This window comes from Trachemys scripta, chromosome 1, assembly GCF_013100865.1.
Source record: "Trachemys scripta elegans isolate TJP31775 chromosome 1, CAS_Tse_1.0, whole genome shotgun sequence".
NCBI classification, from domain to species: domain Eukaryota; kingdom Metazoa; phylum Chordata; order Testudines; family Emydidae; genus Trachemys; species Trachemys scripta.
In genome coordinates, this window is record NC_048298.1 from 180,946,277 (window position 1) to 180,974,058 (window position 27,782).

A 27,782-nucleotide genomic window follows, 5' to 3' on the forward strand; every position below is an offset into this window, starting at 1 on the left:
ATAGTAAAATACAAAACAGAGCCACATGGTGAGTTGTTGCTGTGCTATCCTTTTCTTTTTACTTTGGTTAAAAAAACTGAATTAATTTCACTAAAAGAGAAAAGCGATTATTCATGGTACGAAAATCATCAATAATTCACTTGTGTACTGTCTGCCCACACCTCCTACAGAATGTCACAGATCTTTTAATACTACTGCAACATAAATGGTCTTTTAGGGAGGCTTTGCATATATTGGCTAGTACTACCTAAGCCCGCTACACAACAGAAGCAAGGAGGACAGGAATTACTTGAACTTGCTACAGCAGTAGGGGGACAGGAGGAAAAGAGGAAATAGAAAAGGTTTTGTGAGCACAGTCCCCACAAAATGATTAGATAAATATTTAAACAACAGGCTGACAGCTATGTTGGGAAAATCCTAAAAGGCCAAGTAATTTGAAAACCAGAGTTTTCACATTCAATAAGAATTTCATTACTACTTCAATAAGAGTAGGAAGAAGTGATGCCATAATATTTGTGCACCATGGCCCATAAAGACCCATTGTCAGATGGTGGTATCTGGATTTATCAAGGGTACCGACAAATAAGAACCTGACCTAATATGAAGGCAACACTAGCATTTTTATTTGTACTGAGCATTGGAAATTCTGTCAGTATTGAACAATAGGCTAGTTTTCTAATTTTGCCTTCTCTTTCCAAGACCAGGGATGCCAAGTTAATATGGAGTTACTGAGATGTAATGGACTCATTTGTGTATTTTCATGGTGCTATTATCAATAAAAATTTACTGGGGCACAGGCACTAAGAATTCAGCTGTAAGAAATTAAACAATGCACAAGTGACCTCTGGAAAGAAAACATATTGTTAAAGCAGCACTTACAGTGCAGCTATCAGCTAAGAGGTGTTACTCTTTTCATTATAAATCCTTTCTATAAGAGGGGTTTTCAAACCTTGGCAATACATTTTGTTCTGGGCTATACTATACACCAGGGGTCAGCAACCTTTCAGAGGTGGTGTGCCGAGTCTTCATTTATTCACTCTGATTTAAGGTTTCGCGTGCCAGTCATACATTTTAACATTTCTAGAAGGTCTCTTTCTATAAGTCTATAATATATAACTACACTATTGTTGTATGTAAAGTAAATAAGGTTTTTAAATTGTTTAAGAAGCTTCATTTAAAATTAAATTAAAATGCAGAGCCCTCTGGACCGGTGGCCAGGACCCAGGCAGTGTGAGTGCCACTGAAAATCAGCTCACGTGCTGCCTTTGGCACGCGTGCCATAGGTTGCCTACCCCTTCTATACTCTATAAAGTTCTCATTGTATGGAACAATTTTTTGTAAGGCAATGAATACTTATTTATAAAATTAGAATTGAAAAGAAAATACAGCTCAAGGCTGACTGCTCAGCATATGAGGTTTTAGATACCTCCCTATCTTTTTTTTACCTTCCCACTAACCTCTTTATTCTTTTAGCTTATTTCCTTTTGTGGAACTGGGGGGAGGGGAGAGAGAAGAGTGAACGTATTTAGGCACAATTCTACCTCTGTTCCATCTTTTGTGAATGACACATAGGAAGCAGAGTGTGCTGAAGCATTAGGCTTCATTTCAAAAGTCTGTCATGCAGATGCTGCATCTACATTAGGAAAAGTTGGTCTCATGCAACACCACTGGCTATAGGCAATCGCTCAGAGAAAACCCGCCCCCCACACTTTTTTAAAAATGTAAACTATGTTGGGGGTTTACAGAGACTGTTATACTCTAGGTTCAAGAGCAAGCCCTCTTTACATGACTGTTCTGCTCTTGCTAGCAATAGTGAAGCTGCAAAGGTGAATGATGCAATAGATTTTTCTGAGTGAAGGCTCTGGAGACTTGGTGTCATTTTCCTCAGAAGCCTCACCGGTCTATGGACTGGACACGGCTTCACATTCTCTAACATTTTCTGACATGACTGCTCAGGGAATGATAATTACTAGGCGACTAGACTCCTATGAAATTGTTGCTACAGCTGATAAGACTGTGAGCAGCCGAGCTAAGAATCTCTCTGATGTACCTAGGCTGCATTATTTCTCATGGTGGGTCCTGATCTAGGTGTGATCTCAAGAAGATCCTATTGTTTGCACAGATGAAAGGTGGTGGTTGTGAGAACTTCCTACTTGGCAATACATCAGCCATTTTTTTTTAAATGTACACGTGGAGGCATTAAACATCTGTTTGTTTTTTTTAAAAGGTTCTGAGGACCCATGGGCAAGTCCGACATATTAGCTCATGGCAATATATTCGAGTCAAGATGTTCATTTGTTTCCAAGACCACAAGGAAAGCCTGATTATGGATGACAGACATTAATATTTTCACCCTGCGGAAGCAGAAACTGAAGAGTCAAGATGGTGACATGAGGACCTTTAAAAGGAAACCAGTTTGGAATCGCTACAATTTAAAAAAAATTGTTTAAAGTAGTGTCCGGTATTTCACCTGCCTTTGAGTCCCTCTGCTAATATTTCTGGTTCTACAAAACACACCCTCCTATTTCACAATGTTTTTCTCTCCTCTACTGATGTACGAAAGAACAGCCAAAAGAACACTTGAAAACTGACCTTCTATACAAAAAATTCAGTGAAACCAACTATATACAAAGTAAAATATTGTTTCCTTCTTTCAGTTATAATAAATTGAGGTTTTACTTGTAATAAGTGGTTAAAAATTCAGAGAGAAGGATAATTTTTAAGTTTACAGCTTTCCTTTTGCATTTAATACTTTGAGTTTGATTAATTATCTACTTTAGTTGGAATTCTAGAAAGATATTATCCTATACTCTATTACCACTGCTTGGACTAGTGTACATGCCCCGTAAATAGCTCTGAATGCTTCAGAAGCATTTTAAAATTACCTAAATTATAACTTTAATGTGTGATGGAAAATCAGGTGGGTATTTATTGCTAGACATTCACACTTCGGGCAGAGTGGCAGAAAGTCTCACTATGGTGTTTACACATTATTTGACCTATCTTGATCAGGTTTTTAAGAATTCATTGTCTCTACTGATAATATGCAGTGGCTCCATTTACGACGACTCCTTTTGTTGCTGAGATCAGAGCCTAAGTGAATGTTATTTAGTTAAAAACCTGGCAAATAAGGTTGTTGGAGCCTAATGAATAATTGTTTGGTTCATCCTAACATAAGATGGGCATTAGCAAGGCCCTCAAGACTTCCTATGTAAGTCAGCACAGAGACCTCTGAGTTCTGTGAAAGCGTTCTCTCTTACTTGTTGTGCAGAGACAGGATGGTGAAGGATACTATTTGTCTCTTACGTATATAGTATATTAAGATATGTTGTACAAGGCATCTTGGAATGCTGTGAAGTCATATACTGTACTAGAAGCAGAGAGTAAGTCCTATCTAGCTAAGGATGCATAAACGTTTCCATCATAATCCTCCATTTTCAGTAATTACTTGTAGAAAGCTTTTCCTTGTAGCCTAAAATGTTTTTTATTTTTATTACAGCACCCATATGAGGTAGGAAAGCATTACTGCTGTTTTACAGACAGGGAAGTGAGGCAAAGGGTAAATTAAGTGACTCACCCAAGATCATACAGGAAACTTGTTGATGAACTGTGAAGTGATGTCAGGTCTCCTGAGTCCAAGTCAATACTCTGCTTACTAGACCACCCTATTAACTTGGTCATTTCCTGACTTGAACACTTACCCACAGAAACGCAAATGGAACTTGACAGTTTTATTTAATGGAATCTGCTAATGTTTTAAAAAAGTTAATAGGCTAAAAATCCATTAGGTTTTTCTGAAGACAAAAAATATCTGGAAGCGTAGATGTTTAAGAAGCTTTTCCAGGGATATGCTATTTTCAATCAGTGCAAAAATTAATACAAGGTAGTCACTTTCCCCATCTTCTTCTATCTGAACCAAAGAAGTTGGTTTATTCCTACAAACTCGGGGTGCAGGCACAAACATTAGTTCCAGCATTAGATTTAGAGTAATTGTGCTTATTTATTGATTAGATTGCCAGTTTGCACTTACATGGGATGGGGATATTCATAAGGGTAACATTCACTCTAGGGGACTGTAAGAGAGCAGGGAACTGAGGCAAAGGGTAAGTGACTACAATAGGACCTCCCCAGCACTCAAATGTTAAAGGCGTAAGTGTTGAAGAGGCTGTTGCAGAATGCCCCATTTGCACTTAAGTGAACATCACCTAAAACTCAAGCAGCGAAGAGTTAAAGAAATACTCAGTGTAACTTATGAGCAGTAAAACTGCCCTCTCTCACTTTTGGAAATTTGAAGCTATTAAAAAAAAAAAAAATCACCTTTCAAAGTATCACAGCCCCTCTCAGAAATCTAACATACAACCTTGGATAGATCATTAACTACACTGGCACCAGTACTCTTGGTACAATACCACTGCCAGCCAAAGGAATGTAGAAAAAGAAAATAAGAACCCCATTATCAAGGGTTTAATGATAGCTACCACTTAATGAGATGAAGCCTGAATGTGGCAAAGAGGAGCAAGAGTATATCTTCTCATATCAGTACCCACCACGCTTTCTGCCCCTCATTTATGAAAAATATTTAACAACGAACATGGGTCTCTTAGCAGCAGGCTTTTGGTTATGCATATGAAAATGCCAATCAACAAGATAACAAGCATAAATGAGTGAATAGGACATTATGCAGGAAGAAAACTATGAGAAGAAAAATCCTTGTAAAGCAGACAGGTTACAAGGTTAGGATTAAAGTATGAGTATATTTTGTGGGTGAGGGAGAATGGAAATAAAACATTCATATGCAAAACGATGCATACAGTATGATATTTCTACCCCTCTTTAGGAAGATCTATATCCCAGAAGACAAAAACACTTAGGTGCTATGAGGATGTTACAACTTGTTTTTAAAAATATGTGATGTTGCAGTGCTGAAATTCTGATCCAAGAACTGACTGATCTAATATCACTGATGTGCTGGAGGGAAATCTAAATTCCGCCATGAAGGGAAGGTTGGAGCGATTGCTCTGCCTTCAATGGAGTCAGACCTGGAGAGAGACTACTACTAGAAAGGGACTTCTTCCTGAGCTTGTAAAAATACTTCTGAAGAGCAACTTTGCCTTTGGAAATTGCATCAAGGGGCTGGTATTTAAAAAAATAAGTCCTGTCCCTGAACCGCCTAAAAAGTTTTAATGGCCCCATCAATTTCCAAACTGTGGAAGCTGAACTCTGCACTATTATTTTCAATTTACAAAACACCATCTATTTTTCAGGAACAAAGTATACACACACTTCCAAAGTAAGGGTTCTCTATATGTGCAGCGGTACTGCTTCCCTCTTGTTTATAAAAAACAAAAACTACTTTTGCTACATGGGAAGAAAAAATGGACATTTCCTCCAGTCTTCTCCCCTGTCCTTTTTGCAAGCACATACTGATAGAGAGAGAGTACTGAGAGGCTTCGGGGGAAGATTTGTGAGAGCCCCTTTTAAAATTCTGGCTGCAACTCCCCATCTATACTGGTTCATGACATGACACTACAGTTTAACAGGGGGGTAATAACAAAGAAAAGGATCATTTCAGCTCAAGCAGGTCACAGACATGCTGGGAAAAACATAGGTTAGGTAAAAGCCATGCAAGTTATATACCTGGTCTTGTGGTCAGTCCTCTGTCTGCAGCTGGGCGGGCATCAACTGGCTCAACTGGGCATGTGCAAAAAAAATAAAAGCAAACAAAAAACCCAAAATGATAAGTCAACTGCTCTTTTGTTGGGATAGTGCAGGAGAGACATATGCCATAAACAAAGTTATAATAGCAGCAGCTGGAAAAGATTTGCCTTAAGTTAATCCTGGAAATAAAAGGAAGGAGATGGGAACAACTTCAATAGTGTCTTTTGTCACTGACATGTCCATCCAGCGCTTTATATTCTGGATACTGCTCAAATTAGAAACTATCAAGATCAAAGAATTTTACAGTCAGTAGGGTAAGGCTTTATACATTGTATGCTTAGAAACATCTTCCTGACTTTTGATTAGAATTGGGAACCGGAACTGGCATGAGTCCTTGCAGCAAACTTTAATTATTGCTAATTTCTACATGTCCACTAAATCTTAGTTTGTTCTTCCAGATTATTAACTTTTGAAGGCAACAATTACAGGCATTAGAGAAATATAAATAAATATATATATAAAAATGTAGTTCCTAATATATTTTAGTTTGTATGCAGTAAAATTGTCCATCTAATTAGATTATCTTCCATTTTAAAAGTGGAAGGGGACTTGAAAAACAACCATATTTCTGTGCCCCACATTCACATCTTTAAATACTTTATATTCCCACACAGAGGCCATACCTGTCTGAAGACGGGCTCCAAAAAGCATCACGCCAATCGGCACTAATAGTAATAGGAAAGTGAATATCCTGACCTTTCACCCATAACCTTAGCTAAACCCAAACTTGAACCTGTTGGGGGAAGTATAAAAAAAAAAATGGTGTTATTCCTCCCCTCCACCTTCTTTATTTTTCTTCTTTTATGCTACTTTGTGCTTCTTTGTTCCAGTTGGCATTGGAAGTGCCAAAAAGGCACAAAGATCTTGGCTTCTGATTTTGGTTGCTCTGGAAATAGGGTGCAAAGTACCAGATGTCTTGTGAAAGTCACAGCCTCGTCTTCCAGAACCACGGTATTTAGACACAGTTCTGTTATGCATTTGAATTTTGGGATGGTTATCTGAACTCTCTGATTAGTGATGGTGAAGCAGAAATAAGATAAAGGAGTTGCTACTGAACAGTAGAGTGCAAATGGGAATTTCTGTCTTATAGGAAATTCTGACATTTCAACATTTGCTTTTATCCTGAATTGGGACAAAAAGTTGAAATTTCAATTTTTTGTGTGGAATGGAATTTCTGAATATAAACCACAGTGACATTCCCAAAATTGAAATGTTTTGTTTCAGTTTACTGACCTGAGCTGCTTAGTTTTGAGTCAGTTCAATATTAAAATGCATTTTCCCAAAGTGGGGAATTGCCTCATCAGCGTTGTAGTTCAGAGGCCAGATGGCCCCATTCTCTTCCATGGGCCAGCCTCCCTGACTGGACATTTCCCATAATTTATTCCAAGTCATGAAGTGCCATGATGCTCAATGAGACGGAAATCCACATTGCATTATAAAAGATGTCCTCGAGGGAACCTTACTCACAGGAAAAAAAGGAGGGTCCCAAATTACAACTCCCAAAAGGCAATGTGCCGATAGGGAAATGTAGTTTAATGTCTTGTTGAACTGATTAGAAACAAAACAGACTGGATCAATTAAAAACAAAATATGCTGGTTTGAGTTGAACTGAGACAAAATCAGTTTTTGTGGAAACTGCATTTTCTGTCAGGAAATCAGTCAGATGGAATATTCCCAACCAGCTCTGCTACTGAGTGTTGAAAGGGGCTTTTTTTCAGGGGGATTGCACTGCTTTCTTAGCACACGCCATGCTCCCTATATGGGGAAGTAAAGATGGATCAGTTATCAAACCATCTTCCTGGCAATTCAGAGCACCATCAGTAGCCCAGATTGCCTTCACTAGAAACTGTTTTTTGTATAATGCTAAATAAAAGTACAACCACTAAATGTTTTCTCATTTAAGCCTTTTGCTAGGTTTCTTCAATTGTGGGCTACAGCCCTCCAGTGCAGCAGCATTTTTCCAGTGAAAAGGATTGGTGCTGAAGGACTGAAATATCCTGCTACTGCAGAAACATTACCCTTATTCCCTCCTCTGGTGTTCCCATGCTTCTTGCCCTCGCCCAGACCCTGTATTCTCTGAACATTTCCCCCCGCTGCTCATCTGGGACCTGTATGCTGTTACAGTTGGTACTTCAAAGCAGGGACTGAATATGTTGTTGCAAAGGATATATAGACACTGCAGAAGTGATAGCTGAATGGAAGAGTAAAATTATGTCACTCCCTGAAAAATTAGAAGAACAGGTTGTGGCAGGAAAAATGGTGGCAGCTGAATGGGGAAGAGGAGAAGGGAACTGTTTGCTGTAAATTGACGTGGCTACATGTAGCTGGCCCAATATTTCTGCGGATGGGGGAAATAATAATACTTAGCTCTTATACAGCTCTTATCATCCATAGTTCTCAAAGTGCTTTATGAAAGGAAGGCAAGTAACATTACCCCCCATTTTACAGATGTTGAAATTGACACACAGAGGGAAGTGACTTGCCCAAGGTCACATAGGAAGGCTAAAGCTGGAAACAGAACCTCAAGATCTGCAAAAGTAACTAGTGATTTTGGAATCTTCCATTTCTAAGTGCCCAGATACGAGACACCTTAATGGGGCCTGATTTTCAGAAAGTGCTGAGCAGCTGCCTTCTGAAAATCAGGCCCTTTTTAAGGTTTTTCTAATCGGACATCCAATATTGAGCCACTCAAAAAATCATTAGTCACTTTTGAAATTTTTGGCCTGGCGCTCCTGACTCCTAATCCACTGCCCTTGCTGTACTATGTTGCCTTCCCAATACAGCATGTTGACATCCTTCTTGTGCAAAGTAGGCTTTGCAATTCTGTGCTAGCTGCTTTAGTGCTGTCAGTTACTCGACAACACAAGGGGATTGTCTGCAATGATAAATGTTTGTATGCTTAGGGAAGAAGAGCCAAAGCAGCTGGAAACAGAGTAGAACAACAACAGTGCACATGTCTGCAAAACAATCCCCAGGTAGGGTCTCCTCACGTAGGGAACAGCAGGTGGGCATACATCAGGCCATGAGGTGTGCATAAGGGAGAGCGCTGACTTATAGCTATGTTCTTTGAAGAAAGGGTGGGTGCTGGAGGAAGATGTGAAGTGGTGTAAGTCTGTAATGTACAGGATGACTATGTGCAAAGATATGATAACCACAGTACTAATAAGACACATGGTACGCTGCAGTCCAAGTTTTAAAGTAGTACACTAATTCTGCATGCTCCAAAACTGTTTGTCTATACACTGACCTCATTTTCACATGCATATATGATAATTTTAGGCACAAATCAGCAAGTGCACAAAATTGGAGCCCAATGCTATTTTCCATACAAGTTTGGCTCCAGGAAGTTCATTATTGTACCATGATGGGATGACTATGCAGGCTTCGTTCAGTGTGCTCTTGCTTCACTTTACATCTAATATTAAGATACCTGAGGGGATTAGGAGCATTTCTAGCACTTTATATGTAACTATTATTTAATATGGAAGCACCCACAATGTGCTTTTCTCTCCAAAAGAAAAAGAAGGGGCAGTCCTTCCCCAAAGAACTCAAAATCCAAGACAGACCAACTGGCAGGGGTAGTGGTACAATTTTCCATGGACTCAAGAGAGGGGAAAGTGGTGATTGGCCACATCACGATAGCATAAGGTTATGTTAACAAAAATTTAATTTTAGAAAAAGATAAATAGTCTATTCCTCACTGAGGACAACTGTGTCTGTGGGGGAAAAACCCATAGGGTGAAAACATTAGCAAAAATTCCCATTTGTCTTCGACAGGGCCAGGATTTCACCCTTAGTTTCCTCAGAAGCATTAGGGGAAGTATATCTAGCAAAGCTGAGCTAGACAAAGGCAAATGTGATGGCCATGTGTTACTTAGGGTTATCATATTTCCTCATTAAAAAAAGAGGACACTCCATGGGGCCCTGGCCCCGCCCCAACTCCGCCCCCTCCCCTGAGTGCCCTGCATTCCCCCTCCTCCCTCCCAGCTGCAAAACAGCTACCCTAGCGCTACTGGTTTCACGGTTTGCCGGGCAGCCCCCAGACCTCCAGAACCCCACCCCCTACCTAAGCCTCTGTCATAACTATAAAGGGAAGGGTAACAGCTGTCCTGTGTACAGTACTATAAAATCCCTCCTGGCCAGAGACTCCAAAATCCTTTTCCCTGTAAAGGGTTAAGAAGATTAGGTAACCTGGCTGGCATCTGACCTAAAGGACCAATAAGGGGACAAGATACTTTTAAATCTGGGGGGGGGGGGGAAGGCTTTTGTTTGTGTTCTTTGTTTTGGGTTGTGTGTTCACTCTTGGGACTGAGAGGGACCAGACATCAATCCAGGTTCTCCACATCTTTCTAAACAAGTCTCTCCTATTTCAAACTTGTAAGTAAATAGCCAGGCAAGGCGTGTTAGTTTTGCTTTGTTTTCTCAACTTGTAAATGTACCTTTTACTAGAGTGTTTATCTTTGTTTGCTGTACTTTGAACCTAAGACTAGAGGGGAGTCCTCTGAGTTCTTTAAGTTTAATTACCCTGTAAGGTTAATTTCCATACTGATTTTACAGAGATGATTTTTACCTTTTTCTTTAATTAAAAGCCTTCTTTTTAAGAACCTGATTGATTTTTCCTTGTTTTTAGATCCCAGGGGGGTTGGAACTGTATTCACCAGGAGTTGGTGGGAGGAAGGAGGGGAATGGTTAATTTCTCCTTGTTTTTAGATCCCAGGGGGGTTGGAACTGTATTCACCGGGAGTTGGTGGGAGGAAGGAGGGGAATGGTTAATTTCTCCTTGTTTTAGATCCAAGGGGGATTGGAACTGTATTCACCAGGAGTTGGTGGGAGGAAGGAGGGGAATGGTTAATTTCTCCTTGTTTTAGATCCAAGGGGGATTGGATCTGTATTCACCAGGGAATTGGTGAAGGTTTCTCAAGGCTTCCCAGGGAGGGAATGATTGGGAAATGGTGGCAGCGGACCAGAGCTAAGCTGGTAGTTAAGCTTAGAAGTTTTCATGCAGGCCCCTACATTTGTACCCTAAAGTTCAAAGTGGGGATACAGCCTTGACAGCCTCCCTGTTCCTTGTCCCCTAAACGCCCCCTCCTGAGACCCCCCCCCAACTCCCCCCCTAGGACCCTACCCCCTACCTGTACCCTGACTGCCCAAAACCTTACATCCCCGACCCCCAGACAGCCCCCCCAACACCCGACCCATCCAACCCTCCCCCTGCTCCCTGTCTCTTGACTGCCCCCTTCAGAACCTCCCTGCCCTTTCTCCGACCCCCTGGCCCCCTTACCGTGCCGCTCAGAACAGCGTGTCGGGCTCCACGCGCAGCCCGACACGCTGCCGCGCTTCCCCATGGAGCGCATAGCCCGGTTCCCGCCCTCGCAGAGTGCTGCTGGGCAGGGGGAAGAGCTCCAGACTGCCGGAGGCCCGTTGCGAATGCAGGGAGGGGGAGGGAGGAAGAAAGAGGAGGGGAGTGATCTCAGCTGCAGGGGAGAGAAGGGGGAAGCGGAGGAGGGGCTCTCTCTGGCTGCCGGAGCCCCATGCAAGTGGCACCATCCGGCTGGCTGCCCTGTCAGCCGCGCGCGCTCTGCATGGGGGGAAGTCCGGACATTTACAAATTCCCCCCAGGACGCTATTTTAAACTGAGAAAAGCCAGACATGTCCAGAGGAATACGGACAAATGGTAACCCTAGGCTGTTACTAAGCTAGAAATATGTTAATTTGTATTATAATTCATTGCTAAAATAAGAGTACCTGTGAAATTCTCTTTTCCAAGTTTTTTAAATACAATATGCCTCATTTCCTAGTCTTATCACGTGGACTTAAATTACCTTTTTTAAAACTAGAAAGGAACAGATTTTGTAAACCTGTCAATATTTCACAGTAACAGGAAGATAACTCACATGACCAAAGATCTAAGAGTGCATGTAGGTTTATATTCTTCCTTGAATATAGTTTACATTGGATATTTATTGGGAAATCAACTTAGTGTATACGCGGGAGGAGCGTGGGACTTTCAGAAGTCTGAGGGGATTTGTTGGATCTTAGCAGGCTTAAATTTAGACTGCAGAGAAATCAGTTTTTCACTTGCTCCTTAACTTCTAAGCAAGGTATGCAAACAATTGCAGATGGAAAGCAATTCTAATTAGAGGGAAACTGCTAAAATTACACTTATTCTTTTACACAAATATGCAACCCACAGGGAAATTCAGAATGAAAGTAAGAAGTCTCACACTTAAATCATCCCCCATCACACCAGCAGGAAAAAAGGATGTCTGGACAGACAGCAGTTTTGCATATACTATATCTTGATGATCACTTAAACACACCTCCAGAAGAGGGAGGTGCTAGACTGAAATACCAAATCATGACTTTAATGCTGGATTTGCTTGCACTTGTTCTTTCTTACCATCACTCAACTTCATGAATTCCTTTTTCAATGGTTAATTAAAAACATCTCATGCAGCTGTGACAATGTTGAGAAAAACACAACGTAACAGTTCATTTAGAATCAGTCTGTCATATAAATACATATTTGATTTACTTGACAGATATCAGCGTCTGTTCAAAAAATTTGTATTCTGATGTGCACGTTAAATCTAAAAAGGCAACTGGTTTACCCAACACATTGTAAGGGCTGCTTTGGATAATAGTGAAGTACGTCGTCTTCCAATGCCACACAGGAATAGCATTGCGTTTGTGTTAGTGTTTGCATTAAGGGAGTTAAGACTCCCAGGCCAAATGACTAACACTCAGAATTTCTGATCACCAATATTTCAAAAATTAAATTTACTTATTTATTTTGCTAAAGAAAGCAGTATTAGTATCTGTAAATTGGCTATTCATTAGACAACGATCAAATTACCAAAACACCCAAGTTAAAATTGTTAGATCAACCATATGCCACATTATCCAGAGACCAAGAATCTCCTCTAAGGGTCAGTCCTGCAGAACAGTCCTGCACGGTGCTCAGAATCTCACATCTAATGGCTACTCCTATTATTTCAACTATTCACTATAATGTATCTTAAATCTCTCCACGGGGGTATTTTTTAATCCTACATGTACTATGATTAATTATTTGTGAAGCAACAACAAGAAGAATATCCTTGTCTATAAAGACCCGTCAATACTCCTTGAATAGCTATAGAAGATTTACAAAGTAAACACTGAAAGTGCCACAACAGACTAATGTAGCACGTATTAAAATGCCCAATAATCCAAAATTAAACAGTGTATTATTCAAAGCAGAGTTGTTTGTGCATCTTTATTAGGAATATATTAAAAGAAATAAGAACCACACATCTAGATGCAATTTATCTGCCTGTGGAAGCAACAGTGTCATCTTAAAGTAGCATCCATCATTCTTTCATAAATGCTCATTTTTCTGTTTCAATTAACCTTGACTGAGTTTCTCTCACTGAACTGGAGGAGTTTGTGTTTCCCTTTGTTAATTCATCTCAACACTTACATAAGAAGAAACTTAAGGGAAGTGAACAAGTAAGAGTTTTCTAGATTTCTGATTAATGTGGCTCAGGCACCTACACAAAACCTGGCCTTTCTACTGCCCTGGCAGTAAAATGCCCGATTATTTTTAAATGTAAAGATTAGACAGAAATGATTTAAAATTAAAAACATGAAAAGCATATGACTGTCTCAACTAGTTATTCCATGAGCTACACAAAGTACTCCTGTAGAAGCTTTCACTGTCCAGTTACAAAATGGTGAGCGCATGCAGAATGCCCCGGCAATAAATACCGGAAAATATTCTAATCAGTAAAATCACATGTATACTTATACCACAACGTTTTATTTTTAGTATGACTCTAGGGTAGTGTGCTTATTCATTTTGATGCTAGCAATTAAAAGCTCCTGTTTAAGTGCACATAATTCTGACACATTAACCCCGTTAATTTACAGAATATCACTTAAATTTTGCTGTTTTTACAATTAGGGGAGTAGATTAAATTCAACACTGAGATTTATGATGTACTTAAACATCTGAGATGTAATCAGCATTCTCTGTCCCATTAAGGAAGCTAGGCAGGTGTGGCAGACCGTTTCCCACAATCAGAATGTATAATTTCCTACTTAAGTTAGAAAGGCCAAGATTTTTAGGACATGAATCAATCAGTACACACCAATTCACTTCAAAACACTCTGGGTGGGGCCTTCTCTCAGTGATCCTACATTACCTTCATTTTCAGTGTTGGCTGGGACAGAATCAACACCAAAAGGATGCCATGGCTGAAGGTCATCTAGGCTGAATTCTCCATCAACTGGAAGAAGTTCAACTGTGGTTTTAGTTTCAGTCAATGAAGGCATGAGGGCATCATTTCCATAGCTGATCCTGGGCTCACTGATCATATTGGCCAAGACATCATCGGAGTAGTTTTGCTCTTTCTGAAGCAGTTCATCTGAAAACAAAACAAATACAAGAAAATAGATTGTCAATATATGAGGACTCCATTTCAATTTTCCTTCGATAGGAATTTATAATAGCAGATTTTGTTTTTTGTAAGAAGTTTTAAGAAAGGAAAATAAAAGTAAAAGTTTGGCATGCTTAACATTCTTCATGCTGCTCGGTGAAACATTTTCCAAATGCCAACAAGAAACATTTGATACTCACAAAAGCTTGTGCCCAAATAAATCTGTTAGTCTTTAAGGTTCAACCGGACTCCTCGTTGTTTTTGTGGATACAGACTAACATGGCTACCCCTCTGATATTTGATACCCAGTTTCCCCACCCAGCGCATGAGGGCATGGGTCAATATCCCTTCATTCTGGGGCATCTCATTCCTTTTGATGATCTTGATTGTTTTTTCCACATTTGGAAAAATTAAATTAACGTCAGTTGTCAATGTTACTTCCTGTGTTAAGGTGGGCGGAAACTATGAAGGAATAGCTTTCCTCTCCCAGTCGCAGCACATCATTATCTCTGCAATGCTCTTGATCTCTCTCTGCCCACTAATCCACAGTCCCAGTATCACTTATTGCATAAACCCGGGTCTACTGGGACACTAAACCAACTTATGGAAACATCTGTTTCTTTAATACCATGCAGATACTTTATCCAAACTACTGCAATATAATTATAATCTCAACAATCTCAGAGTAGTAGATACCTACATTATCAACTTATAGTGTGAACCTATAGAAGGTTCTATAAAACATACTGACCATAAACTTATAGCAAAAAATGTAGAAAATATATGAATAATACACTCAATCCTCTGCAAACAGAGATATCACTAATTAGCCAGACACACATTTGTAATGTAGTACCTATTGTTTTTGGATTTGAAAACTTAGGAAAAGAGAGGAACAGAGCACTTCATAGTCGCATGAAGTACACACATTTTAGCTGTTTTGCTTCCCAAGATGCTAAAAATTAGTTGGATAACAACACATGCCCTTGCATGTCTCATCACAGTAATTCCTTGTAAACGCTGTTGTGTCCCCTTGCCTCAAGGTGAGCAGATGCGCCTGCGACGTTGCACTCCATAATGTTTTATGGAAATATGCTTATGAGTGTGAATATGATGTAACTGGAATATGCTTTATGCAAAAGGTCTCTTTAAGGTATCATTACAAAGCTTATAATCTACTGAGTGTGTTCATCCTATTTGTATGCATGTATCATTCTTGTATCTGAAGCTAGAAATATGAAGTATAACTCTAAGGTCCTATTGTAATTATGCAAAGCATGGGCCACTAATGGAGGTTTAGAATCTTGATGGCTCCTATTGACTAGGACAATTGGTTGTAAATGGCTATGTTTACTTGCAAACCTTCCTGGGTATGTGCGGGCCAGCTCTGGAAGAATGGAGGCTGGGGTCTCACAGAACATGTGAACATGTCACCTTACTGGAATCCATCTTAAACCTGGTGCTTTTCCATTTAGAAGGAGGGGTGCGGACCCAGAGACACAAAAGATTCCCGCCTTGTGCCAAAGCTACAAAAGGGGGTGGAACATAACGAAGGGGGTTCCAGTCATGAGAAAACCCATAATTTCCACCTAAGATGTCTGCTGGAACTAACAAGGACTGTACTAGGGAAAAGGATTGGGCCCAGACTAATGCTAGGTCCACACTACTTGCCTGATTTGGTGGGTAGAGACCGATCTTCTGGGATCGATTTATCGCGTCTCATCTGGATGCAATAAATCGATCCCAGAAGCGCTCCCCCGTTGACTGCGGAACTCCTGCTCGCCGAGAGGAGGAAGCGCTGTCGATGGGGGAGCCTGCCTGCGCCGCGTAGACCCGCAGAAAGTAAACTTAATTCGATCTAGGAAACGTCGACTTCAGCTACGCTATTCTCATAGCTGAAGTTGCGTTTCCTAGATCGATCCCCCGCCCCAGTGTGGACCAAGCCTTAGATGGAGTCTAGTCTGTGAAAGAAGCTTATTGGAACATCTCTGAGGGTGAGATTTTACCTGTAAACAGTTTCTTACTGTATTAGGCTTAGACTTGCATATTTTTTGCTTTATTTTGCTTGGTGACTTACTTCGTTCTGTCTGTTATTACTTGAATCCTACTTTTTATACTTAATAAAATCACTTCTGTTTATTAATAAACCCAGAATAAGTGATTAATACCTGGGGGAGCAAACAGCTGTGCATCTCGCTCTCTCAGTGTTAGAGAGGACGGACAATTTATGAGTTTAACCTGCATAAGCTTTATACAGACTAAAACGGATTTATTTGGGGTCTGGATCCCATTGGGAGCTGGGTGTCTGGGTGCCCAAGATAGGAGACCTGCTGAGCAACTTTTAGTTAAAGTCTGCAGCTTTGGGGGCGTGGACCAGACCTGGGTCTGTGTTGCAGCACGCTAACGTGTCTGACTCAACAAAGCAGGGTTCTGGAGTCCCAAGCTGGCAGGGAAAACAGGCTCAGAGGTAATCTCAGCACATCAGGTGACAGTCCCAAGGGGGCCTCTATGACTGAACCAGTCAGAGCACCCTACCTCACTTTACAGGATGTGGAGGAGGACGGCGGCCCATGCCATAAGCTCAGCATATATCCTTCAAACAGTTAAATAACAGCTAACTCAGACTCTGCTTTTAAACAAACAAACATATCCACATACACAAAAAAACAGGGGCTTGGTTGCAGCACTTTAAGCCAAGGGACTGACCTGGCCTTGGAGTTCAGGGTTAGCATTGAAGCACTCCTCTTCTGTCCCAGTCTCACCCAGCTCTACTCTCAGCGGGAGCAGCAAGTCTTCTCAACTGTCCTGCTAGCTCTCTATTGGCCCGTATCACCTTCTGCCCCTTCTATGCCTCTGGAGGACTATATCTCACTGGCCAAAAAAGATTTTTCTTAAGCAGGAAGTGTCAGGACACCAATGACTCCAACAGGATGCTGAGATGGCCTGAATGACTCTGTCACACTCCCATTCTCTCGTCTCCCATTCTACTGACTGTTTAGGATTCCCTCTCTTGCATCATGCATCCAATCTGATTGCAAACTCTTTGGGTATGGCCCATGTGAAATGTACCTATATTTTGAGGAGCCTGGCACACTTTTGGACATTTTAACAAACATCTGCCAAGAAGGAAACTGGTTAAGAATTGCCAATAAAGTGGCAGCTAATTAATAGTGCTGTTTTGAAAACACACACTTTTTTTCAAACACAAGTAACTGTAAAGGTTACACTCAGCAAAAAAATGACAACTGGAGTTACAATAACTCTCATTAAGGATGGCCTCTTCATTCCCTTATCAATACAAGCTACTGAATTTTTGTAGCTATATACTTATATTTGAATTTTGCGATGTTATAGAAAGTCAGAATTCTCCGCTATGCTGCCAGCCTCTTTAAGTCACTCTGAGGGTGCCACAGGGTCAGAATTCTGTCCATAATTGACCAGGGTAGAATTCCCTGTGTGGAAGGGAACTACCTGCCAGTGTGAAGCTGGAACAGTTGGCTCCTGATCCATCCAACCTCCTGCTCCGGTAATGGACATTAGGGAAGAGAGAAGACTGCTTTATTATGCACTGGCATAAGGGATTCTACGCTAATGCAGAGATGCCAACCTTGCTCTGAGACTTTTAGGGATTTTTATGAAAAAAAAAATGAGAGAGAAATTAGGGAGGTTGCTTGGACCATTCTCTCCCCAGAGGAACTGGGACCTCTCCCCTTTCCCTTCTCCTCCCTGTCTACGGACGGGGAGGGGGAAGGTCTGTGTGTTCCCTTTTACAACCTGACCGCCACACCCAAACATGGAGAAAAGGAAGAGCTGCCCTTCTATGATACCTAGGGCCCTTAATTACCTTGGCCAGTTCCGGGACTGGACCTTTTTATTGGGAAGATTGTGCTGGCCTGCTCTAGGTTCCAAGGATGAGTTAACATAGTCCAGCAGGGTCCACACAGGGCCGTTACAACGCAAAATGCAGTGGGCTGGGCAATGAACCCAGCAGTGTCCCAAGCCAGCAATGAGGCATCTATGGTGATGGTTCTTATTTTTGTGTTTCAGCGGGCGGCATGTGAATGGAGTCCTCACATAGGCCTCGTGGGGATCCTTCCACCAATTCAGGGAGTCGAGAACTTTCTGTGGAATAGATATCCTTTTGCTCAAGCTGTGTAGGCTGTCCTGAGCCAGACCTGGAGATACCTCGAATGCAGTCTGGCATCGGATGTAATGAACATGCAGGCTGCCATGTGGCCTAGCATCTGCAGGAAGGTCTGTGCTGTGGTTTGAGAGCTCCTCTGAAGGGTACAGATGAAGTTGCTCATAGTGATGAATCTGTCTGTAGGCAGGAAAGCTCTGACAATTGTGGAAACTGGGGCGGCCCCCGTGAATTCAATGCATTGGACAGGTGCCAAAGTGGACTTTTGTGTGTTGAGGCTCAGTCCAAAGGAATGGAAGAGGGCCAGAGACTTGCAGGTTACAGACTGCACTCTGGGAAGGGACCAAGCCTTGAAGAGTCAGTCATCAAGACAGAGAAAGACCATTATCCCCAATTATCATAACAGGGCATCACAACCGAAAGGACTTCGGTAAAAATTCTGTGCGCAGTCAAGAGTCTGAAGGGGAGCACTACATATTAACAGTGATCGTTGCCAATTGTGAACTGTAGAAAGCATCTGTGAGCAGGATGCATCAGTAGGTGGAAATAGGCATCCTGAAGGTCAAGGGATATGAACCAATCCTCTGGATCTAAAGATGGTATTATTGTTGCCAACTTTAGCATCCCAAACCTCTGTGTCCAGATGAATGTGTTCAGAGTTCTGAGGTCTAGGACTGGCTTCTATTCTCCTTTCTTCTTGGGTACCAGGGCGTAACTCGAGTAGAGCCACATCCTGATGAAGGGAGGGACTAAACGTGGTGACTCTCATGAGAAGGGTTTCTGAAAGAGGATTAGGAATGGGGCTGAAGAAGTGAATGTCATAGCCTGATATAATGACTTCTAGCCCCATCCGTCTGATGTGATCTGCTCCCATAATGGTCTGAAATAGGGTCAGAGGTAGGGGAGGAAAGAGTGGTTGAAGCAATGGGGCCAGAAGGAGTGATTCATGGCTCTCAACCAAAATATCAAAAGGACAGACGAATTCCTGGGTGGTTCCACAGCCCTCTGATACACGTGTAGGCTTGGGAATAATTTGATTTTCATTTTTTTTTGTAATTTTGACGGATATCAATTTTATTTTTAAGCATATTTTTAATTTGTATCAACTTAGATTTTCACAGTTGTGGGAAATTAAGTGAGGGATTGAATTATTTAATGGCAGTAGATGTTGAGATTCAAAAAGCTAAGCTTTATTTATTTGTAACAAGCCTAATTCACAGATTTTTGCCCATAAAATCTTCAGTTCCCACCACTAGGATGTTAAGGCTAAAAACAAAATCTTGGGCCTTTTGTTACAGGTACTGGATTGTGGGGCTGGTCACAATGGTCCTGGAGGTTGCACTGGAGCTGATGGTAGGATGTGTGCGTCAGAGGGTGCGAAGGCATCAGCTGGACTAATGGTGTCACTGGATGATCTCTCTTGGTACCTGGCAGGAGAGAAAAGTCAGGTTCCTCAAGGATTAGGAGATCCCTTGAGAGCAAGGATCAGTTTGGTACCAGTGAGGTAGGTTGCTGGATGACTGGCTGTGACGTAGTTATTGGTATTGGTGACAGCGTAGCTCAGTGATCCGCACATCCCTTTTATTCCTGGCTGCTACCAGGATTGATACTGGGGGAGCAAGAACTGATGCCAGTTTCTTTGAAGAGTCCTTGTGTATAAAGGGCTATGAACTGGGTCCAGATGCTGGTGCTAAACAAGGCTTCACTGTGTGGGAAAAACTCAAAGCCATTTTCAAGGGTCCAAGAGACTCAGTCAGGGGGGCGGAAGAGGTGCAGTTAGGAGCCTCGGTGGTACCTGCACTAGGACGTAACTTCCCCTTCCTCTTCGACTCTCCATCGGGGACTTGTGTCTTCTCTTTTTGGAATGCTTCCGGGGTTCTGAAGCTATCCCTTCAGACTTGCTTGTTGGAGCTTAATCTGTGGAGATCACCAGGACATTCAGATCTATGTGCAGGGGTGAGGTTGGGCTCCGAGTCGGTAGCAAGCCTCAAGAAATGCTCCATAAGGTGTAACTTGAACCTGTCTTCCCTCAGCTTCCTAGACCTGCTCCTGAAGTTAGTGCAGACCTTACACTTCAACAGAATATGCACCTCCCCAAGGCAGTGGAGGCAGTTGATTTGTCCATTGCTGAAGGGAGAAGACCTTTTGCAGGTAGGGTGACCAGACAGCAAATGTGAAAAATCGGGACAGGGGTGGGGGGTAATAGGAGCCTATATAAGAAAAAGACCCAAAAATCGGGACTGTCCCTATAAAACCAGGACATCTGGTCACCCTATTTGCAGGTCTGGCAAGGTTTAAACCCTGGAGTTTTGGGCATACCCTGAGCAAAAAGGGGGCTTCAAAGAAAGCAACCAAGGTGGGCAGGGAAGCCACTGGGGAAAAGGAGAATAGTGGGAGGTCCCCCCAAACACACAGACAGTGTAAGAAAATATTAAGAAATAAAACAGAGAAGGGCAAAGGGTTAGCAAAACCAACGGACACTGCAAAGGTCCATCTCAGGGTGATGGTGTCCAATAAAGAACTGGAGTGGTGCTGGCTTCACCCTTTTCAGATCAGAGTATAAGGACATTTAGGGTGTAGACGCGGACCATGGACAATGCTACTGAAAATCTACGATCAAAGGTGAAAGGGTACGCAAGTGCAGTGAAGCAGCCACAGTGACATCTACTCAAAGAAGAACTCAGGAGTTCCTGGATCCTAAACCTGTGCTCAGTCCACTTGACCATGGTGTCTGCCTCTCTACAAAAAGAACAGGAGTACTTGTGGCACCTTAGAGTCTAACAAATTTATTTAAGCATAAGCTTTCGTGGGCTACAGCCCACTTCTTCGGATGCTGTAGCCCATGAAAGCTTATGCTCAAATAAATTTGTTGGTCTCTAAGATGCCACAAGTACTCCTGTTCTTTTTGCGGATACAGACTAACACGGTTGCTACCCGGAAACCTGCCTCTCTACAGAGGTTTACTGTCAAAAAAAGGGAGGAACATGTGAAAGAGTGACATACACACTGTATAAAAATGAGAAAAAAATTCCCAACATGCCATTAACAGCCCCTTAAAAGAATTGGACTACTTAAGCTGCAGAAGAAAAATGGAGTTTCCGTCCCTCGATTGAAATCTCTGGCTTTGGAGTTATAAAACAACTCAAACGGTCCCAACTGTAAATGACAAAGAAATAGCACAGTTTCCAGAGCCTAGAAAGCAAGCATACTCAGGCCTGCCATTAAACTGTCAGAACTGGGGCAAACTTTTTGGTTGATTCTTTATCCTAGAATTGCATGAACACTGCTATCTTTCAGCATTTTTGTGAGAATGGAATTCTAATGAGTTGTTATCTATCCTGGCAATATAGCAAACCATTGACTTCTACAAAGACTACCCTAAAATGTCCAGTTATTTATACTGGCTGCCAAATTTAAGAGTCTTCTTTCAATGCTAACTTTGCTCAAATTAGTCATGGCTTTTGATACGATCAATCACACATTGTTATTCTTCAACAGAGTGTTCTCCATTTTTGCCAATCCTTAATTTTCCACTTCCCTGCAGAGGATAATTCTCTAAATAACCTGGTGGTAAGGGGACAGCTGGAGGCTAGAGTGTGCATTCAGGTGCATATCAGCAGGTTTCTTTATACAGTGACTATCTTCATTATCAGGGCCTCCAAAAAGATAATTTTCAGGCTGTTCCACAAGACCTCATCTCATATCAGATCAAGCGGACAAAAACCCCAAACCAAAATCCTCTAATAGATGTTCTCTTTCTATATAGCTCATTATGTCACTGCATCAATACAGGAGGACTCATACAAAAGATAGCGTTTTGGCACATTTCGTTTTGTATTGTGAGAACGTGCTCAGAACTAACCACAACTCTGAAAATAACACACATCCAAAATCAGTGACAGAAGAACTCCCAGCAGCTCAGAGTTTGGGTCAAATCCAATTAACATCCTACAAATAGGATTCTTATCTAGATCAATGGAGAAGCCCCCACTATACTATTTCCCTTCCCCCAGGTAACCATAGGCCTGGGCTCACTCTGACTCCTTCTTGGGTGAATAGGAGGCTCACACCTGATTAATCAATCATCTTAATAGGGCATCTCACTTCTCAGGTCTCTCATATTGACCTCCCCAGCACAGTCTTTCCCATCCTCTCTTCTGCTGTCTAGGGGAGTTCTCCATGACTCTCCCTTCCCGGAGAGGGAATAGCTTCTAGAGAGGAAGAGGAGAGGTGTGGTTGGGGAAGTAATCAGGAAGCTAGCACCAATGTCTGTCTCTCTCCAAGTGCTCCATTTGGTCTCCCCCCTCTGCTGTAGTGAGCCGTGAAGAGTGGCGAGTAGAAGAAGGAAGGAAGGAGAAGAAGAGTGAAACCTCTGCTGTGGCAGCCTCTAATAGGCAGGAGTTTGTAGAGTGGATAAACTGCTCTGACGCTCATGCGGCTTTGTCTCCACTAGAAAGGAGTTGCAAGTATAGCTACCCCAGCAAACCCTCTAAGTGGAGACGCAGCTTATAGGAGCAAAATAGTTATTTTGCTGGTACACATTATACCAATTCCCCAGACAAAATAAGCTATACCAGCAAGATGACTTTTTTGCTGGTATAACTGCATGTATACTAGTTTGCCGCTGTCATATCTATGTCAGTTACAGGTCTGGATTTTTCCCCACGCTTCTAACTGACAAAGCTATGCTGGCAAAACTTTTAAGTGTACATCAGGTTTCAGTCCCTGGGACAGAAAGGCTGCTCAGGAATGTCAGGAATCCACTCCAAACCATTATTTTTACCTATTGTGGGTAAGAATTCATTAATTAAAATTTATGAAGGGTCCGGGTTTAGTACTCAGTTATACTGGCTCAGGGGAAAGAAAGTGTAACAGAATATAGGCCATTCTGGTAGCATCACTATGTAAGGGATATTTGTCTTGTCTTTACTTCGGTAACAACTATAAAGTTAGCAAGTTAGGATTTCCCCCAAGTTAAACCGAGAATATTTTTGCCCAGCTAAAAGGTCCAATAACACCTTAAAAAACAAAAAACACCACCACTCTCCCAATATGAGAAAAAACCCTTCTGTGCACTACCGCTTTAAGTAACTCCATACGACTCCACTTGTCTTTCACAGACTAGCAAACACTACCCTCAGAACCCATGTTTGTATGAGACAATTACACCAATTTAACTACACTGGTTTAGAAATAGATTTAAATGAATTAGTGCAATTGTGAACGCTCTTACTTCAGTCTGAGAATGTCTTATACTGGTTTAGCTTAAACTACACTGATATGAGGCACTCTCAAACTGAAATAAGAGTGTCCATGCAAAAAGGACATTACATTAGTTTCTAAACAAATTTAATTAAACAGCTACAATTTATTGGCCTTATAGGGGAAACAAAAGCAAACCAAATATAAGTATAAGCATTACAATGCCTTCTTAATGACATTTGGTTTGGAGAGTGAAATAAGTTAGTACAGCAAAACCATTTTTTTGCCAGTTTAATTGTGTGTACATAGGGGATTTTACTGGCATAGCTATGTTGTTAAAACAAAACAATACACCACGATGTTGGCAATTTTTTTCAGTGTAGACCTGGCCTTCAATAGAAATCTGTTTTCAAATCTGTTTGTCTTAATTTCAAACTGCTCAGTAAACAAAAACGTATCATATTAACAAATGCGATGCATATGTTCAGATGCATTTCACAGAGTTACATTATATGCACCTTATGAATGTTTCTCAGTAGAATTTACTTGAGATATAAATAGACACTTGAGTACAGATTCCAAACTATGAATTGTAGAATTTTATCAGTACAGAGAAAAATTTGAAATTAAGAGGACGGAGGTTTTTGGGCCAAAATGTGCTCTGCATATCTGATGACAGAAGCCTAAATAGTCAAGTTGCAGTTAGACATGTTTTATTTGAGATTGAGCATTTCTTCTATTGTTAATAGCTCCTGTACTGTCTCCATTTCATATTGAACTCAGTCTGTTTCCTAGTATATATCCAGGCAGGTGAAACCAGGCAAAACCACATCAACCCAAGATATGGCATGATTCATCCAACTTTTCCAAGGCCCAGTTAAGTGAATCAAATCAACCTCTGATTTCATATATAATGTCTTTCATATAGAGAATAACCACACTGCACTAAGTGAAACGGGTTACATCAGTAACACAAAAAGCATACCAGAGATTTGTAACAAACTCTGTATTCTGAACCTAATTCAGCAAAAAACTTAAGCAAGTGCTTAACTTTACCCATGCGTTGAAGTGCATCCTTATTCTGAAAGCACTTAAGCACAAGCTTAATTTCAACCACATACTTAAGTTGCACTGAAATCATAAAGTTAAATATGCACTTGTATTTTCTTAATTGGGTTTTTTAAGATTCACTGCACCCTTAATATTACATACTATTAAGTGTGATCGTTGCACCATTATCAAACACTACAAAAAACAGAAAGACTCAACTATGCTCTGTTCAGAGTTGAACTAATTCTGTTTTATAGTCAGAGTCAAGATCTAACCTGCGCAAAGCTGACCAGCGCTTCATTACATGTGACCTGCCTAATGGAGGGAGCAAGAATGGCTGTTTTGTCTGAGTGCTTTGATGGTAACAGAGGTACTGAAGTCCAGTACATGAGGAAGAAGAACAAGCACCAGGAAATAGAAGAGAAATGAAGATGACTATAAAGGTGCTTGTTTTATATGGTAATAGACCTGAGGCAAAACCAGGAGACCAATACCCCTGAATTTTAGAGAAGCTTTTAAATGGATCTGAACATTACAAGTTGGGCCCATTTCTAACATTACACAGTAATGGTCCAAAAGATGTTTTTTTTTGTTTTTGTTTTTAATCCTTTTTGGCTGGGGAAGCGTTATTTACATTATCTAAATGACTTACCTTCAGTAAACTCACTTGTTTTATTCCAGGAATCCTGAAAACAGAAGCTTTGCCACCTTATTAGAACAGAAGTTTTGACAGTTGTTAACAGAGAAATCTTCCAGATGAGTCTGCAAAGCTCCAGTGCTACTACTTATACTCTTATTTACATCAGCGCCGATGTATAATCTTGAAAGTCTTTCACAACTCTTGAGTTTGGCTTCTATTTTCCACAGATCTGGGCTGCTTTTTAAGGGTCTCAGTTTCTCACAGAGAAGACTTACATACTGCATCAGTAAAAGATTTAAAATGAGAAGATCTACTGGATATCGCCAAAGCTAACTATAGGAATAAGAAAACTTCTACTCTAATAAGGTAACAAAGCTTCTGTTTCAATTTGAACATTCTGAACATTGCAGGTTGGGCCCATTTCCAAGACTATACAGTAATTTTCCAAAACAGCACACTTATCACCAGACCCACCACCACCCTTATTTCTTGGGGCTTGTTATTCTTCTTTATGTACTGAACTCTGTTACCATCAAACTGCACAGACAAAAAAAGCCATTCTTGCTCCCTGCAATACACACTCGCTGCAGGTCACATTTAATAAAATTATTGTCGGCTGTGCCCTGCAGATTAGATCTTGACTCATGCTATATTTCAACCCTGAACAGAGCATAATTGTATGTTTCTGTTTTTTGTAGTGTTTGATAAAGTTATAATGATTACACTTAGTAGTATGCAATATTAAGGGCACAATTAACTAAGCACAAGTGCATGTTTAACTTTATGATTTCAATGCAACAATGTGCTTGAAATTAAGCTTGTGCTTATGTCCCTTCTGAATAAAGATGGATTTCAACACTTGGTTAAAGTTAAACACATGCTCAAGTTTTTTAAGTCGAAGGCAAAGATTTATCAGTTTCAGAGACATATTTTGTTATGGGAATACCAGAGTCATTTGTTTCCATTTTTTCCAGAGACTCCCACAAACCTCAGGTTTTGGACTCCTGTCTAATTCTAGAAGTCTTCTATATATTACTCTTGCCTTAAACAAAGGAAAAACTGCAGTTATTAATTATAATCCCTTTGTGAGCAAACTATTAACAATTGTATCATTGTGTGTGCATCTACATATACATATAGACCATCAAAAATACATATACATAGATGTACGAATGCAAGTATAGCATTTAGTTAATATTCAGCTCTCTGGGGTAAAATTAATTACTGTAGTTTTCCATTAGTTAAGGCCAAGAGTATTGCAGTTGGCTTGTAGGATAAGACAAGAATCTAAAACCTGAGGTTTGTGGCTGTGGATGGAAAAACTAAAATGAATGACTCTGCTCTGTCCTTAACATACTTGGAGCTCCATTTCATGACTCAGGCCCCTTCATCAAGTTCCCCTGTTTATTTTTGTATTAAATTTGGATAATTTAACAGTATTTAAAAAAATAAAACAAAAAACAGAACTTATCTTACACAGTTTCAAAAGCCCTTAATTTCTCAGGCATTCAAATCCCAACAAAATCCCACTCTACTAGTACATGAGACTATCTTCTAGACAGCGGATGATTAAAATAAAAAATAATAAATATTTAAGACATATTTTACTCATCTATGATTAACTCTTCTTTGTAATCAGATATAATTTTCTGTCTTGTACATTACCACATTGCAGTTTCCCTCTGAAGCAGAAAATGTGCCATTACAGCCACAGGTCAAGTTTCTTCAAGCAGCTACTGTCAGTTAAACCTAATGCATGTTGCTGTTCATCATTGCCTTCTTACAAATTCTGAATGGGATGCAGTTATTTATATAGCAAGCCCAAATATTTCAACATTGCAATTTTGGAGTTCCGCATCCTTAAAGAAATCCTCCCTTATGCCTCCCTCAAAGTGTTAATAGTAAAAACATAAAAAGCAGCAAACCACAACATGTCACTACGACAGATATAACCAGTGCAAAAGTAGATAAATTGGGGCTGAAAAAAAACAGATAGCAAAGTCAGAGGTGCCACTACTGCCCAGGATCCCAGGTCCTTAACACCATAAACTCCACTTCTTGTTTCTCCTTAGCACACTGAAAATTGTGGCAAGACAGATATTAAAATAAATAGTATTTACATAATTTTAAAACAAATATTTTAAGATATCTTCATAAAGGGACACTGTCAACAATATTTAAGGAGTCAACGGTACTTAAATTGGTTTGATTAATATAAATACTAAATTCTGTCCTTTTCAGTTTCATGCCTGTGGTTCAAACTCTTATCAATACCTGGGTTATCCTTCTCCTTGACCACTGCAATCTCCCATCCTTGCCTTTTTATCTCCAATGCATTCAGAAAACCTTTGTTATAATCTTCGTCCCTACCTGCAACTTGAAGCATGTCACTCCCCTCCATGAAGCTCGTACTAACTTTCTCTGACCTTCTGCACTAAGTTCTAGTTTGCACATTGTAAAACATGATATGGTATGGCCTAGGGTTACCATATTTTGTGCCTCCAAAAGGAGGACACTCCACGGGGCCCCGGCCCCGCCCCCAGCCCCGGCCCACTCCCCCGCCCCAATTCCGCCCCCTCCCCAAAGTCTCCGCCCCCTCCCCTGCTTCCCG

The 27,782-nt window shown here is 40.9% G+C and overlaps 1 protein-coding gene across 4 annotated transcripts in view; it reads right to left on the bottom strand.

The window, feature by feature from the left end:
• Positions 1 to 27,782, bottom strand: part of APP (amyloid beta precursor protein) — a 325,530-nt gene that overhangs the window by 21,950 nt on the left and 275,798 nt on the right. For 2 of the 4 annotated variants that reach the window (XM_034793084.1, XM_034793098.1), the window contains 2 exons: positions 13,905 to 14,126; positions 5,638 to 5,691 (listed from right to left, as the gene is read on the bottom strand). In XM_034793084.1, the coding sequence (XP_034648975.1) occupies positions 5,638 to 5,691; positions 13,905 to 14,126 (276 nt within the window). The remainder of the gene's footprint in view (positions 1 to 5,637; positions 5,692 to 13,904; positions 14,127 to 27,782) is intronic. The other 2 variants (XM_034793108.1, XM_034793091.1) reach the window with 1 other exon arrangement.